This window comes from Pelodiscus sinensis, unplaced genomic scaffold (genome assembly GCF_049634645.1).
Source record: "Pelodiscus sinensis isolate JC-2024 unplaced genomic scaffold, ASM4963464v1 ctg34, whole genome shotgun sequence".
NCBI classification, from domain to species: domain Eukaryota; kingdom Metazoa; phylum Chordata; order Testudines; family Trionychidae; genus Pelodiscus; species Pelodiscus sinensis.
In genome coordinates this window covers 4,489,595-4,503,565 of record NW_027465849.1, presented here as the reverse complement: position 1 = coordinate 4,503,565, position 13,971 = coordinate 4,489,595, and the positions used below count along the sequence as shown (strand labels likewise).

Below are 13,971 nucleotides of genomic sequence, written 5' to 3'. Positions count from 1 at the left end.
CTCGCTGAGAAACATTTTGGTACCAACCACCTCCCCAGAGTACATACCGACCTAGGTCTAGGACCAGGTTGGAGTTGACAGCACTAAGAATAGTAAGCGAACCCCACTTCTGGGAGGTACGGAGTGGTAACCAGGCAACAGAGGGTGGCAACCTAATGCGTCAGTAATTTGTAGCTCGTCTGTACCAATGTATAAAAGTGCACCCCAAAGGGTGATCACCAGCTGGCCATGGAGGGGCACTGGAAATTCAGGGCGCTTAGTGGGTGTTAAGTTCATTGCCACGGCTCACGTCAGGTGTGGCGGCACAGCAGCAAGTTTGTTCACTAACATTATTATTGTTTGTTGTTTGGCAACAAATCTGCTCAGGTCATTTCGATCCTTATTTAATTTGTGGTCTCTGGGGGCTCTTTCAGGAGTCTCTCTTTAACTAGAGAGGGAGCAAACACATGCATGCACGCAGCTGAAAGTTTAGCATCGCTGATGGAGTAAAGGACCCGTCAGGAACCTATCAGAACAACGGGTTTTTTAAAGTTTCATTCCACTATGTACTGAAGGCAGGTCTGGATCCTTCTGGAGAGACTCATTGGAAGACGTTGCCCGGCATAGCAAGATGGACACCTGTACCTGGGAGCCTGTGAATAAACAATCAACCCTACAGTGGGCTGAGCCACCCCCTAATGCCAGGATTAAGGGCCACGACACAGCGTGCCAGACTTGCTAGCACGAGGAGCGCAGGGCATCCCCATCTGCCCACCTGCCCACACTGCTGGCTCGGCCTCTCCCTTGTTTGTCAGATTGCTAGAAAAGTCTCAGTCTCCCCCATCCTCTTTTATGTAGGCCATGCCAGCCGCACCTGTCTGAGACCTCCCGGCTCATGGCCCTCCCCGGCCCCGGCACTCACCATGCCTGTCTCCGAGGTAAAGATAACGATCTCGTAGTGCGGTGCCAGCTGCTGGAACAGACTGTCGATGCCTGGTCTCTTCTTAAAGCGCCAGCCGGTTACTAGCTGGGGACAAAGGGAGAGAGAGAAAGGAAAGCCATGAAATGACCATGCGCTATGCAAGGAGAGGAGCTGATTTTCACAGAGAGGCAGGCATGGGGTGCCAGGCGGCATTGCACTGGCTGGCAGGGCGAGGAGCCAAGCATTCTTCACGACATGGCAGCGCTGTGCGAGGGAACAAGGCGCCTGGAAGTCTGGGAAAGTGGCCAGCAGTTCTTCATGAGATGCTCTCTGACTCATGTAGCATCACAGCCAATGTTCTCTCGAATCTCTTCCATCCACGTGCAGATTAGGGATGTAAAAGAGCAGTCGACTATGTCATTAACCGATAAGCCTAGTCAACTACTCTCATTCTTCCCCCTACTCCCCGTGCTTTGCTTCCTCTGTATCAGAGGCAGCAGTGCAGGCTGACAGGCAGCTGGTCTGTGCAGGGAGCTGGTTTCTTAAACTGGCTCCTCTTGCAGACGAGCTCCCAGCTGCCACCCACACTGCTGAATGGCCCACGACTGTGCTAAACCAACGCTCCAATCCAAAGCCACCCTGCTCCGTGGCTGGTGATTTAGCAACTCACATGCAGGAGTGGTGTCAGGGTTAACTGGAAGTTAGCAGCTGCTCTCGCCACAGGGGCCCCTCTGTGTAAGAGCCAGGGCTGGCCAGCCCACTTAAACAGAGCGACCAGCTGCCCCTCACGTGCACAGGCACCCCAGGCTACCCACCACGGCCTGGGAGGCCAGTGTCTCAAGCCTCCCTTCCCTTGTGTACTGGGGCTGTTTTGTGGCCAAGTTTACCACGTCCAATTCCCAGTCGTTTTACATGCGCCCCTTGCTGTGGGTCACAACGCCATGTCCCTGTTACCTCTGGGCCATCCACCCTCCTCCTCCATTGACAGAGGGGCGAGCAGACCACACTGAAGCAGCATTGCGATCCCATGTGCTAGGTCCCAATGCCAATCACATTTGCCCTGTCTCCATCAAGGGAGGGACGGGCTAGGCCCAAGAGGCACTAGGCTGCCATGGCCGCAGGAGGGAGTTGGGCTCAGCCCTGCCACACATGGGAGCCGCTGCTATCTGGGGTGAGTGCATGGCTAACTCTCAAGCCCCCTTCCCCACAGCCAGAGGTGAGCTCCAAGGGGCTGGTATCTCAGCACTTCTGCAACCCAAGTAAACGGCAGCTCCCAAGATGTGGATCGAAGACGCATTCCACCCCGAGACGTGCACTGTGATCTGACGACTGCACAGGGAAACCGGAACGGGATGAAGATGCTGAGGTAGGGAGGGGGCTGGATTCAGCAGCTTGATCTGCACGGCGAGTTCTCCATTTGTCAGTGCTCTGTTCCACCTTTAGGCTAGAGCCACGGGGCCTGGTCAGACCGCAGAGCAGCATGCTCACGGAACGGGCTTGCAGTCAGGCCGAGCTGTGACATACTGAAAGACAGTGCAAATGCAATCCCTCCCCCTCGTCTCTGCAAGCGCCGCCCTCCTTCCTGGGCCAGCACATCTGCTGAATCCACACCCACTGACACAGCAGCTGGCCTGCGTGTGTCCAGCAGACAGCTGCTCCCCAACAAACAGATGTTCACTCTTTGCAGGAGCAGCCTGCTGCGAAGAGGTTCAGTGACTGATGGCTTTCAAGGTCCATCTCGTCCCTGTCCCACTCCTCTGAGACAAGGGAAGGTTCAATGCACAGCTTCCATTTTCAGAGCTGCTGGAATGGCCTGGAGTCCAGCCAGCATTCCCAGAATGAGAGCAAGGGCCGGTTCAGCCCAAGTCCATCAGGAACAGAGGTTTACCAACACACCCCAGTCCTGACCACGTGTGGCCCTGCACCTCCAGTTTTGGGCTCCCCACACACAGCTCTGCTGATGCTCATGAACCCTAACCTACAGCCCCCCCGGGCTCTGCATGCCCCCCTTTCCTGAGCAGCAGAACCATGGCTTTTCCTAGAAAGCCACTTGCAGAGGTGGAGAGTCACTAAGTAGAACACTTTGTTACACTACTCAGGTACGTTTTTTGGCATTTGTACTTAAGTCATTTATTTCTGTGATACTTCGACTTTTACTCAAGTGCTTTTTACCCCACTCCCGTTTCCGGAAGTGCTCCGTTACTCGCGACTTTCAGCACCCGCTGAGGGGTGCGCAAGCCGCACTCTGATGTGCTAACGCACAGCCACACGCGCAAAGCCTCCAATCGTCAGGCAGTGACCATTCATTTTTTAAAAAAAAGTCACCAGACAACAAGCACAGTGACCCTGCCTACAAAGAAACCTTTTAATGGCCGCATCAGGAATTTTTCATTCCAAACCAGTATCTATGCAGCCTTGGGGGGTGGAGAAGTGCAGTGCTGCTCATCCTCCCCCCAGCAGGGGGAATGTGGTGCTGGAAACCACTCGTGGGAGGGTTTTCCTGCTGCTCCTATTGGCCAGATTTTAGCCAATGGGAGGAGCAGGAAGTGCAGTGCTAGATAAGCAGGCTCCCCACTCCTCTTATGACCAGCTTAAACACCCCCATGCCTCTCCCGCGTCCCGTCCCCCCCAGGTCTCCCAGCCCTGGACGGTTCCTGCACACACACCCCCTTCCAAACACCCGACCCTCAGCCCACTCCAGCACCTTCTTCCCACCCAGACCCCCACTCCAGCACCCTACCTCCCACCCAGACCCCCATCCTCACCCCCATCCCAACCCCACTCCCTAGCAGCCCCCTGCTGCACACTGAACCCCTCATTTTGACCTCACCCCAGAGCCAGGGGGAGTTCACAAAATCTACGAACCCTGGGACCCCCAAAAGAGTTCATCTGGCCTGTGGGAATCCCTGAAGCTTGGTATCTCATTTTGGGGGTCACATAAGCGCGGGTTTTTGGGGGCTTGCCTTTCTCTTGTGCAGCCCCTGACTGATTTTTTTTGTAGGTCAGTGGCCCCCGTATAGGCAGCTAAAAGGCTTGCACATCTAAAAGGCTTTGCTGTTTTGGCCAGTGCCTTAAATGACATTCACTGTAAATATCAAATAAGAGGGAGGATAGTTAGAACAACAACAGACAATGGGTCAAATTTCCTAAAAGCTGTCAAAATATTTGGGAGTGAAAACCACCAGAATACTGAAGAAGCCAGTCTGGAACCAGGGGAAGAAACCGATGATGATGAAGAAAATGAAGTTGAATTTCACAAAACTTCAGACGGACACAGATTCCACAGATGGCCTTGAGTACCACCCGCCAAAACACTACTGTTGTGCCTGCCACTTGTTAACCTAGTTTCTTCTGTAGATGTGGTACAGGCTGAATCAAATGATACCTAGACTACGTCTAGACTGCAAGCCTCTTTCGAAAGAGGCTTTTTCGAAAGATACTTTTGAAAAAGTGCGTCTAGACTACAATCAGTACTTTCGAAAAAGCAAGCCGCTTTTTTGAAAGAGAGCACGCAGGCAGTCTGGATGCTCTCTTTTGAAGAAGCAGTTTGCGTTACATAGCGCCCTTTTTTGAAGAGCACTTTCAAAAAAAGGCGTTTTTCCTCGTAAAACAAGGTTTTCCGTGGTCGAAAAAACTGCCACGTTCTTTCAATTTATTTCCAAAAGAACGTGGCAGCAGTCTACACTCAGGTAAAGATTTTTCGAAAAATCCCTGTAGTCTAGACACACCCCTACAGAAAGTGAGTCAGGTCCACCTTTGCCAATGCCAAGCACTGTGGAATAAAACTGGACACACAGCTATTGGAGCAGAATGCAAGCTACATTTCATTCGGCCAAAGCAGACAGCATGGAACTCTGTGTTCATGGCTGTGAAGAGAATTCTGTGCATATTGAAAGAACAAGGGGAAGGGGCCATTAGAAGTGTGTTTGCAGCACCTGTAAGTAGCAGTTCTTTGCTTTCTACTTTTCTTTGTTAAAAAAACTGACCAAGCTGTATTTAACTTAACTAGCAATGTCTATTAACTGTTCTACAGGCTGAATCCAGCAGAGCTGGCCTTCTTAACAGAATATTCCATGGTCATGGGCCCAGTGGCGAAGGCACTAAATATTTTCTAAGCAGAGACCAGTGCACAAATGGGATGGCTGCTTTCTACACTATGCCAGCTGGATTCAAAACTACAAAGGCTCAAGATGTCCTCCAAGTTCTGCAGGGTACTGGAAGATGCACTTCAGTGTGGCATTAAGAAGCATTTTGGTGAAATGTTTGAGGACCCAGAGTTGATTGCAGCTGCCATCTTGCTGCCAAAGTTTAAGACTGCTTGGACCAAGGATGATGCTGTGATTAGAAAAGGTAAGGGACTGTATTAAAGCAGTACAGCCTGTCAGTTCAGGCTCTCCCATGCAATCGGCTGACAGAAAAAATTTTCAGTTTGACTGGCTGGTTTTAAGGTGAGAATGTTTTGTATCTACTAGCTAATATTTGTTACAAATAAAACATGTATATTTAATTCATTTGTCATATGTTTAGTTCTACACTGAAATGCAGATTCACCCTTGGATTGTTTTAAAAGAGCCACCTAGATCTGATAGCTCATTAGTTGGCAGCATGATTTTTCTGTAATGTTATTTATTTAGTTTCATAACTAACCCCCGTTTTTATATTAGCTCTCAATTTATTTTCCAATACAGTTCTTGCCTGCATCAGACAACAGATGAGCCCCTACTGATGAAGAGAACTTATTTGCTTCAATAAAGTCCTCTTTCACAAATGAAACTGCAAGGCAGCTTGAGGGGTATTTAGCGCACGCACGCACGCACACACAGTTTTCCAGAAGGATACTTTGACTTTTACTTAATTACATTTTTCCAAAGTAGCAGTACTTTTGCTCAAGTAATTTTTTGGGGTACTTTTTCCCCCCACTGGCCACTTGTGCTCTGGCCATCAGTTGTGTATAGGGAAGAAACAAGTGCCACATTGGGACCATTAATTTGATGTCTATTCGGATGTCTCGGGATCTCAATGACTGACATAACCCAGCGCCTCACCCCGTGTGTCTGCTGTAGAGGCACTGGGAGCACCACCACACAAAGAACCGGGAGGAAGGAGCACCCTTTCCCAGAACATTCACTCCAGAAAGGGGAAAGGCAAAGGGGACAGACCCTGACTTACCGACCACTCGGGATGGAGCAAAACATCTGTGAGCTCAATGACCAGGGTGTAGGGAGGCTGGTAGTACGGTTCTTTCAGGGGGTCCGGAAGCAGCTTTGGACTGGTGGGCTCTATAATCATCTGTGGGGAAGAGACCCAGGAAGGCAGATTAAGGGAATTCCAGGTGCACAGCGAAGTCAGATGAGGAGATGCCTGAAGCACTAGGCAAGATACCTGGCACACTGCATGAACACACGCAAGAGAGGCAGAATTCCTGCACCACGGATGGCGAGATTCATCTCTACAGCGAGCCCCAAAGCCCCCTCCGCTGCCACGTCTTTTCACGGAAAGGCTTTGCTTCCCACAAGGTTATTCGCGTGCCACTGAATGCCTGAGTGTTACTGACAGGTGGCAGAGCAAGGGGCAGCTTCAAACCAAATCTCAACATCTGCTCCTCTTTTTCTGCTATGCTCTCCTCCTCCCCCCTCTGACCTTTGGGGAAAAGGCTTCTGTTTAAGCAGAGTAAGCAGCAAGGGCCAGAGAACACCGGTAAGACTTCCTTACAGCTTGCCTCAAAATCACACATGTGGGAGCTTCCCGAGAACGGCTCCCCATTCCCGTCTTGTACAGTCCACGCTAGCGGTGTCCCCTCAGCCTTCAAAACTAATACTGTGTCCCCTTTAGCAGCTGCAGCTTCCTGCCAACAGGAATGAGGTCCAGCAATGGTCCTTCCTGTCGATTTGTGCCTGGCAGCAGACTCTCCACCTTCCCTGCAGAGACAGCTCAAGCAGCTGGGAGATTTAACAAGGTGAGCCTCTAATGAGAGCAAAGCTGCTGCAGAGACTTTCAGAGCCACAGCATAAGGGGCAGAGCGCAGTTCAGGGGTGAGTGTTTCTACCCTGGCAGTGCTAGACAGAAGGCTAAAAATTGATGATTTAAAGAAAAAAAAAATCAGATTTTTTTCATTTAAATCAGATTTTTTATAAATCATCAATAAAATACGAAACGTCTCATTTAAAAACAAGAGTTACAATTTAATCTCGTCACAAACATGCTACATCTGCAGTCTCATAAAAACAAATGAATGGCTCTAGTCTGTCCAGCCCGATGCCTGGCTCTTGCTTCTTGAAAGTTCTGGGCTCTCAATTTCTGTTTCTCAGCAGACTAAAAAGGAACCTGCGCAAAGACACTCACAGGCTGGATGGGACTGGTTTTGTTCTGTGCTTATGTGGTGGTGGACCTTGGAGATCTGTCAGAATGTAATTTGGCCAAGTAGCTGTCTTGTCACAAACCAGTTCTACAAGCCAGATCCACAGGGAAGCATTGGAATTACAGTTCATCTGCACATTCAATGCACATACTAATGGACTCAATCGTGATGAAGGTTGGTTGGGACACTACCAATTTAACAACCATTGAAGGTGCTAACAACTCTCTGAGTAGTATCCTTCCTGACATGGGACTCAATCTATTGACTTTGATTTTTATCTGCTTTGGTTTAAGTACCCATTCTCCAGATACAGTAAAACTCCAATAGTCCGGCATCCAATAGTCCGGCACTCCTGATAGTCCGGCATCAAAATAGCAAGAGCCTAGTGAGTGAGCTTCGGCAAAAAATGAGTCACAAGGTAACAGCGGCAGCAGCTGAACTGAGCAAAAAGGGTAAAAAAGGCTTAAAAAAACTAAAACATTACAGTAGACTGTATACAGTATGTACAATAAAAAGGGTTAAGAACACTTTATATACAGTATATAATGTATACAGTATCTATATAACCATCTTATAGTACCCCGATAGTCCGGCATATCTGATAATCCGGCACCACCTAGGTCCCATAGGTTCCGGATTATCGGAAGTCTACTGTACTTACTAATGCTCTGTCCCGCCCCCCCCTCCCTGCCCTATTTATTTTGAGTGTACACATCCCAAACTCATAACTCCAGTCATCTGAAGAAGTGGGCTGTGCCCACGAAAGCTCATGATACTATCTACATGTTTCATTAGTCTATATAAAGTGCTACCAGACCATTTGTTGTTTTTTACAGCGGAGGAGTGAGTTAAGATATTGTCTTAAGGACAGAGGCAATCTATAGGAAAGGACAAAGACAGCATGCAAAGGAACAGCGGAGTGGACTGGAAAGAAAGAGGGAAGAGATTATTCAGCATACACACAGGTTCCTATATTCCCTACACTCTGGCCACAGAAAAACTCTTCTGGCTTCCGAGAGTAAGAGAAATCCTATCTGGGAATATTTTGAATAAATTTGTTTCCTGTGTAAAAAAAATGAAAATGTGCAAGATAATGATGCAGGGCCTAGTAGCAAAAATGAAACATTATATGGAAAATTGCTTATTGGGGAAAAAATGATGTAGATATGGCTGAGAGGAACAACTGGTTAATAACGTAAATAATTCATCATTTGCAATGCATCATTCTTCAAGACTCTCTCTGCCTTTTAGTAGAAGTGGGATTTGACAAGTAAATGCCCAATCTGTTTGATATGTTGGATGTTGCTAGAAAAAAGTTGAGTTTAGCTAATCCTTAGGGCTTGTTTAATTAGTGAACTAGGTTTAGAATCCATTACTCAAGTATACAGTGCAGAAAGCTGCAGTAAAAGAAATCTAGAGTTGTCAGTTGCCACAGAGTGTCATTTTTCATTGTATATTACACGACACATGCCCCTTATTTTGGAAAAAAATTGTCATAGACCATAATGGTGGTGCCATAAGTCTATTGCAGCATAACTCAGCTATCCCAAGGGAACTCCATTCTACACTTGAAGTCTCGAAAAACAGAAGTGCCAGTGAGTTCAATAGGCCTTACTCCCAAATCACGTGCACTCTAAGCACAGTCAGTCTTGGCTTTTTTGGTAACTTGATATAAAAATCGTGTGTGTGAGTGTGAGTGAGAGAGAGAGAGAGAGAGAGAGAGATTTAAATCAGTCCACTCTGAAGCTAGAGTGATTGGCTACTCTCCCTGCTGAACAATGTGATGCCAGCCAGCCCGCCCTGCGGTAACAGCTCTCTGTGAAAATCAACGACCGTCCTTTGGAATTCTCCAACTAAAGATGTTAAAATGTGGTTAACTGACTAATTGACTAGTCAATGGAATTTCCATCGACTAGTCGACAGGCACTTCCGCATTCCTCCTTTGAAATGTACAAGAGTCCCCAGCGGGGACTGTTGTGTATTTCAAAGCCATGGAGCCTGGGATCAGTAGGGGACTCAAGAGTCCCCCGCTGACCCCAGGCTCCATGCTATGCTGCATGCTGCTAGGAGCCCGGGGTCAGCTGGGGATTCCCCAGGTGATCTGGGGCTCCCCATGGCATTTCCCAGGGAGCCTGGGGTCAGCTGGCCCTTTTAAAGGGACAGCCGCCAAACAGCTGATCCTTTGAACCACGCTGGCGGGTTTGTGCAGCAACTCACCTGCCTATAGTCTTTGAAGTATTTATAGGTCCTTCGGAGCTGCTGAACCACCGCTGGATCTGCAAGACAAGAGGAAGAGCTGCATGTAGAAGTGGCATCTAAAGTGGGAAAAAACTGTAGCTGGCTGGAAAATAAATCCCTGCATTGCTAGGGATCCTGAAAGGAACAAATGAGGATCAGCTGGGTGGGAGGGAACATGCTTTGATGCTGGAGCACCAGAGCCGGGGAGGGGGGTCAGTTTTAGCACCCCACAGATTTCCTGGGACAGTGGTGGCCAAGCAGCCCATAAGGATTTTAGGAGCAGCCCACCAGACATTTTCTTACCATTGCCCATGTGCAGGGTTGCCAGATCCTGCTGGTTTCCATCCACATAAATGTTTTCCTACTGGTGTTACTGAAGTGACCTGCACGTAAAGCCAGGGCCCGTAAAGCGAGGCATGTGCTGACTGCCCACAGCGCTGCTCCGGGTCAGTCGGCACCCCCTGCAATTCTAGGCACGCAAGCGCAGGTAGCAAAACTGCTCCCTCTCGGGAGATCGTCTTAGTTACGACAATCTTGTGGCCCACTAAGATGAAAGAGGCCCCCATGTGGCCCACACTCTAGCCTAGGTTACCCATCGCTGCCCTGCGAGACACTTCCCAAGTCACCCAAAGTGGGATGAATGTACCTCTCTCAACTCACACAAACACGCTTTGCTCATTTATACTGCAAAGCTGTGGTTCTAACAGAGGTATAGCGAGGGTGTTAGGCACCCACGGGCAAAGGAAAAATTTGCACCTCCACCCGCCGCGGGGCGGGGCCCCGAACCTGGAGCACAGCTGAGCCCAACCTTGGGAGGAAGGGGGTGGGGCCCTTGTACTGCATCTTCCCCCTCCCTCCAGTTTGGGGCCAGGCCCCCACATGCACTAACCTGCCGGCAGAGATGGAGGAGGGTCGGACTGGGGGCGGAGAGACAGGGAGGACGCTCCAGCAAGTGGCCGTGGAGGAGCAGGCGAGCTGAGGGATGACAGGGGGAGCGGGTACTAAACTAGCACCCCCCCCGCAGCATGGCGCCCAGGAGCAACTGCCCTCTACCCCCGTCTCTCCTCGCCACCCCCCTGGTTGAGAACCCAGTGGCAAGTGTGCCCCAGGCGTGCGCAGTAGGGATGTCAGCATACAGACAACTATACAATAAACTGATATACCTGGGCTTCTCGGTTAACCCTGTCGACTACACGCACTCCCCCTCCCCCGCTGCCTTTGTATCAAAGGCAAGAAGGGCACCGGATCAGCCTGCTTCCTTCCACCCCCATGCTGCTGCCTCTCAGGCCCTCCACGGACAGGGGCTGCTATCAGAGCAGCCTTTGTCCAGAAGGAGTTCAGACCCCCTGTGGACAGGGGCTGAGGCCACCCCGCGTTCCTGCCTGAGATACAAAGGCAGCAGTGCAGGGTGGCCGGAGGCTCCCAGGAAGTGGGACTAGGAGACCACTGGCTACCAGCCCGCCTCTCGCAACTATCGAATAGTCGTGTAACTGCTAAGATTTCACACGGTTCCACGACTATTCAATTATACACTAAGGTTCCTAGTGCACAGAGGGGGAACCAACTCACCTAGCCTTTGCCTCGTTCTACAATAGGCTACACAAAAAGCACTAGCGGAGTCAATACACTAAAATTTCATACAGGCAAAACAAGGAAACCAGCAGGTTTTCCGAATTAAGAGGCGGGACACTTCTGTATTTTTATACCTGACTTTGAAAGCAAGTTGTTTTAAGTGAGGTGACTAGACAAATCCGACTCTTGAAACCCTTTCAAGTCACCTGGCGAGGCTACGAACCCCTGCCGCAAGGCAGCACAAAGCACCAAGGAAGGCGGATGAAGAGGGAATTTAGCATTTCATTAGCCCAGGTCCTTTTAGGGACACACACCCTTCCAAGGAGACTGCAGGAGACAACCAAACTACAAACTGGGGCGTTGGAAGAATCTGCTTTAACATACACTGATTGTCTCTCTCCTCGTTTTCATCAGTGAAATGCGGGGGCAACTTACCCCGTCCCCATCCCATTTTGTTCTGGCAAAAAGAATTCAGGTGAGGAGAGTGAACGGAGGGGCAGTGGAAAGAAGGCACATGCATATCAATGTAAGAGCCCTGAGCAGATCAAAAATTTGCATCCACATCTGTATCCACAAAACTGAACTGTGCATATCGATAGCCACATCCAGAGATGTAGATAGATACCTGTGCATTTGCAGGGCTCTAAATACAAGAACTTGGTTTTAGTGGCTAACCAGAGCCAAACTATTCAAGTGTCTACAGATTTGGGGGGGGGGGGGGAGAAATCTGAGGCACTAAAGTGACCCTCAGAAAACAATGAGCAGCATCCCTCTGAAAAAAATCAGACCTCCTCTTTTTAAGGAGTCAAACTGGATACTCAAAAACTGGATGCACCAAAAATCACTGGCCCTTACTGAAAATCTCAGCCCATATTTTTACAAGAGAGATGCCAATGACAGTGTTTGCTCGGAGGGCACTGCCAATGTGTCTAGAAACCAGAAGTCTAGGGGGAACACCAGACAACTGTATCTTCCAATCATTGGCCATGCTAGTAGATGAAAGGGTGGCTTGTCTCTGACAATCCAGACCATCTGATGCAGCTCTCACACATACAGAGGCTTCCCTCGTCCCCTCCCAGCGCACACAAGGAATGGATTCTTCAATTACTCTCCTCCTGTCACTTCAGATGTTTCCATAAGCAGGGGTCAGGCTGCAGAGAGCGTGTGACTGAGACGGCAATCCCCATGCCATCGCTGGTAACTATCCCTCTGAGATTACAGCTTTACCATTTTAGTGGCCAGGGTTATTCAAACAGAAACTGTAAGTTAATCAATCAAAGGCAGGCGCAGTGAATGGGACATAATTTGGGAGCAATTGTTATGGTAATACAGGCAAGAGCAGCTGGGGTAGATGACCATGGGGCTGTTCAGAGCAGGATTCAGGTGTCAATCCCAGGCTCATACAGGGGAATCCAAGCATTGCCAAGACTGCGTTGGATTCTGTCCCACTGTCAGATGCAACACACACACATCCCACTGTCAGATGCAACACACACACACACACACACACACACACACACACACACAAAAGTTAAACCAGGAAAAAACAAATTAAATCATTTTAAACCCAAATTTACTGACCAGGGATCATGTTTTATACTTGGACTCTGCATCCAATTGTCCCCGTCCCAGCGACAATTAATATTTTTAGCCATGCGCTTGAAAATTTTTAGCATGCAGGGGTGGCAGCTGGGAGACAGGAGAGCTGCGTTTCATTTCCAGGTCTGAAACTGACACAACAATGCACTGTTCTGTGCCTCAATTTCTCCTCTATAAGTCAGGACAGACAGTAGCTATACTGGGGCTTTGCAGCTTCCAGATGAAACATGACATAAGAGCTAAGTGTGTAGTGTGACCTCAGGAGAACCAAGAGCACATCCTATCTTCTCACTACTCTACAGTGAGAAGTCATCTGCAGCACGTCTCCAGGGGACTAGGTGCACACTGTGTTAACAAAAACACACACAGGGGACAAGGTCTGCAGCGCCTTGACAGATCCCTCTAGGTCACATGATGGCTGGCGCATGGTGGTTAAACAATTATGTTAACCCCAACCCGTACATCTTTCAATCTAAAAGGAAGAGCTCAGAGAATTAGCCAGAGATTTGGAGAGAGGAAAAGGGGGAGGGGGAGTTTGCTATTGTGTTGGACAATAGGCCACTGACTGAAAAATGGCTTTTAATCTGGATGAAGCATATGCCAGGCCTGCTGAACGGAGCAGGTGAAAAGCGCTTCCTATCCCAGCTCTGGCTCGCTCTCAGGGGTCCGCAGGCAGACAAAGCCCAGGCCCGGCCTCCTGCGTGTTTCTGTACGCGTTGGATCTGAAGTGTTCCGCTTGCCGGCCCTTCTGCTTTGAAAGTGTTCAGCAAAGTCCCATCTGCCTCGCTGTTTGCCAGGCTCCTCTGGGGAGGGGGCAAACACAACATAACAAAGAGTCTGATTTAAACAGGGCCCTCACTGTAAGTAAGTGGGTGTCAGCACCTCTGAAACAGACATTCCCCCGCCTCCATGCTTTGCTATTTTCCCTGTGTACTGTAGGACAAAGGAGGGAGCATGCCTGAAACTTTTCCCCTAAGGTTCTGTGTTACTGGAGCTGTAGCATCCCCTCACACACCCCCATCCCACGATCTGGCAGATCTTTGCCATCTCATAATGCTATGCCCCTCAACATTGTGAAACAAACAGGCAAGGGAGGGGGAGGCAGTAACATTTATTGCAGCAGCTTTCAGCCTTCTTTTTTTCATTTGAGGTGCACTAAAAAGGTCAAATGGAGGCGTGGACCCTTCAGTAATCTTAAGGCCATCTGTGGCCCATAGGTGGAAAACCACTGCGTGATTGGACCGACTTCTGCTGGTGAAAGAGACAAGCTTTTGAGCCTGCATAAGAGTTCTCTTTCACCCAC

General features: G+C 49.3%; 1 protein-coding gene across 2 annotated transcripts in view; it reads right to left on the bottom strand.

Annotated features, from left to right (window-relative positions):
• The window catches only part of TIMM50 (translocase of inner mitochondrial membrane 50), a 56,405-nt gene that overhangs the window by 12,732 nt on the left and 29,702 nt on the right, over positions 1-13,971 (bottom strand). For both annotated transcript variants that reach the window (XR_012898915.1, XM_075915314.1), the window contains exons 5-7: positions 9,477-9,535; positions 6,071-6,190; positions 902-1,006 (exon numbers count right to left, since the gene is read on the bottom strand). Coding sequence is in view for 1 of the 2 variants with exons in the window: in XM_075915314.1 (XP_075771429.1) it covers positions 902-1,006; positions 6,071-6,190; positions 9,477-9,535 (284 nt within the window). In the remaining variant the exon portion in view is untranslated. The remainder of the gene's footprint in view (positions 1-901; positions 1,007-6,070; positions 6,191-9,476; positions 9,536-13,971) is intronic.